The following is a 1,021-nucleotide window of genomic DNA, read 5'->3' on the forward strand; positions in this document are numbered from 1 at the left end:
TCTTATGACTTTCTTTTGGTGCCTTAGAATTTCATAATGTCAACAAGAGGAAAAGGAGCAAGATGAGGCAGAGGAAGAGGAAGAGGCCAAGGAAGAGGTGCCTCTACAAGTCCTAACGCTGTAGAAATCCCTGATTTGAGAATGCAACCAGCCCAACCAGCAACCTCAGCTACACCGACCGTGGATTTGGCTGCAGAAATAGTGAGGTTGAGGGAACAGTTGAGACAAAGGGATGAGGAGTTGGCTCAAGATAGGCAAGTATCCCAAGTGCCCTAGGTACCGATAGCACAACCTGAGCCTCCAGTACCACCACCTGCATCATTGCTTATGGCTTATGGGTTTGAGCCAGTCTATGAGCATTTCAGAAAGCATACCCCACCTAGTTTTGAAGGGAAAGCTGACCCTATGGTGGCAGAAGATTGGTTGAAGTCATTAGAAGCCATCTTTGATCACATGGAGTTGAACGATCATCAGAGGGTTTCATGTGCAGCTCACCTACTCAAGTTAGACGCAAGAGTATGGTGGGATGTGGTAAAGCAGACTCGTGACTTGAACACTATGACCTGGATAGACTTTGTTCATGCATTTGGCAGGAAGTACTACAGTGCATCTGTATTGGCAACCAAGGTGGATGACTTCGTGACTTTGGTTCAAGGGAACCAATCTATTGCCGACTACGCTAAGAAATTTGACAGGCTAGACAGGTTTGCACCTAAAATAGTACCAACCGAGGCTATGTGGGTCCAAAGATTTATGAGGGGAATTGAGCCAATGATTTCTAGAGATGTCAAGATGACCAGTGCTTAGGTGGTTAGTTATGCTGAGGTCTTGGATAAGGCACTTGAAGTGGGATACTTTGAGGACCGTATATGGAAGGATAGTGCTGCAAGAAGGGAGGCCAACAAAAACAAGGGCTTCCATGAGAGCAATAAAAGGAAGGCCCATGAAGGGCAGAGCAGTAACTACAACAAGAGGCCTAGACCCCTAGCCATAATTAGCAATAATCACAAAAATCATAGCC

General features: G+C 45.9%; 1 protein-coding gene across 1 annotated transcript; it reads left to right on the plus strand.

The window, feature by feature from the left end:
* Positions 1–327: 327 nt before the first annotated feature.
* On the plus strand, positions 328–807 carry LOC133832166 (uncharacterized). Its single transcript, XM_062262545.1, has one exon. It carries the CDS (start codon positions 328–330, stop codon positions 805–807), a length of 480 nt encoding a protein of 159 aa, XP_062118529.1.
* Positions 808–1,021: the final 214 nt, after the last annotated feature.

The sequence above is a fragment of the Humulus lupulus genome, chromosome 4 (assembly GCF_963169125.1).
Source record: "Humulus lupulus chromosome 4, drHumLupu1.1, whole genome shotgun sequence".
NCBI classification, from domain to species: Eukaryota; Viridiplantae; Streptophyta; class Magnoliopsida; order Rosales; family Cannabaceae; genus Humulus; species Humulus lupulus.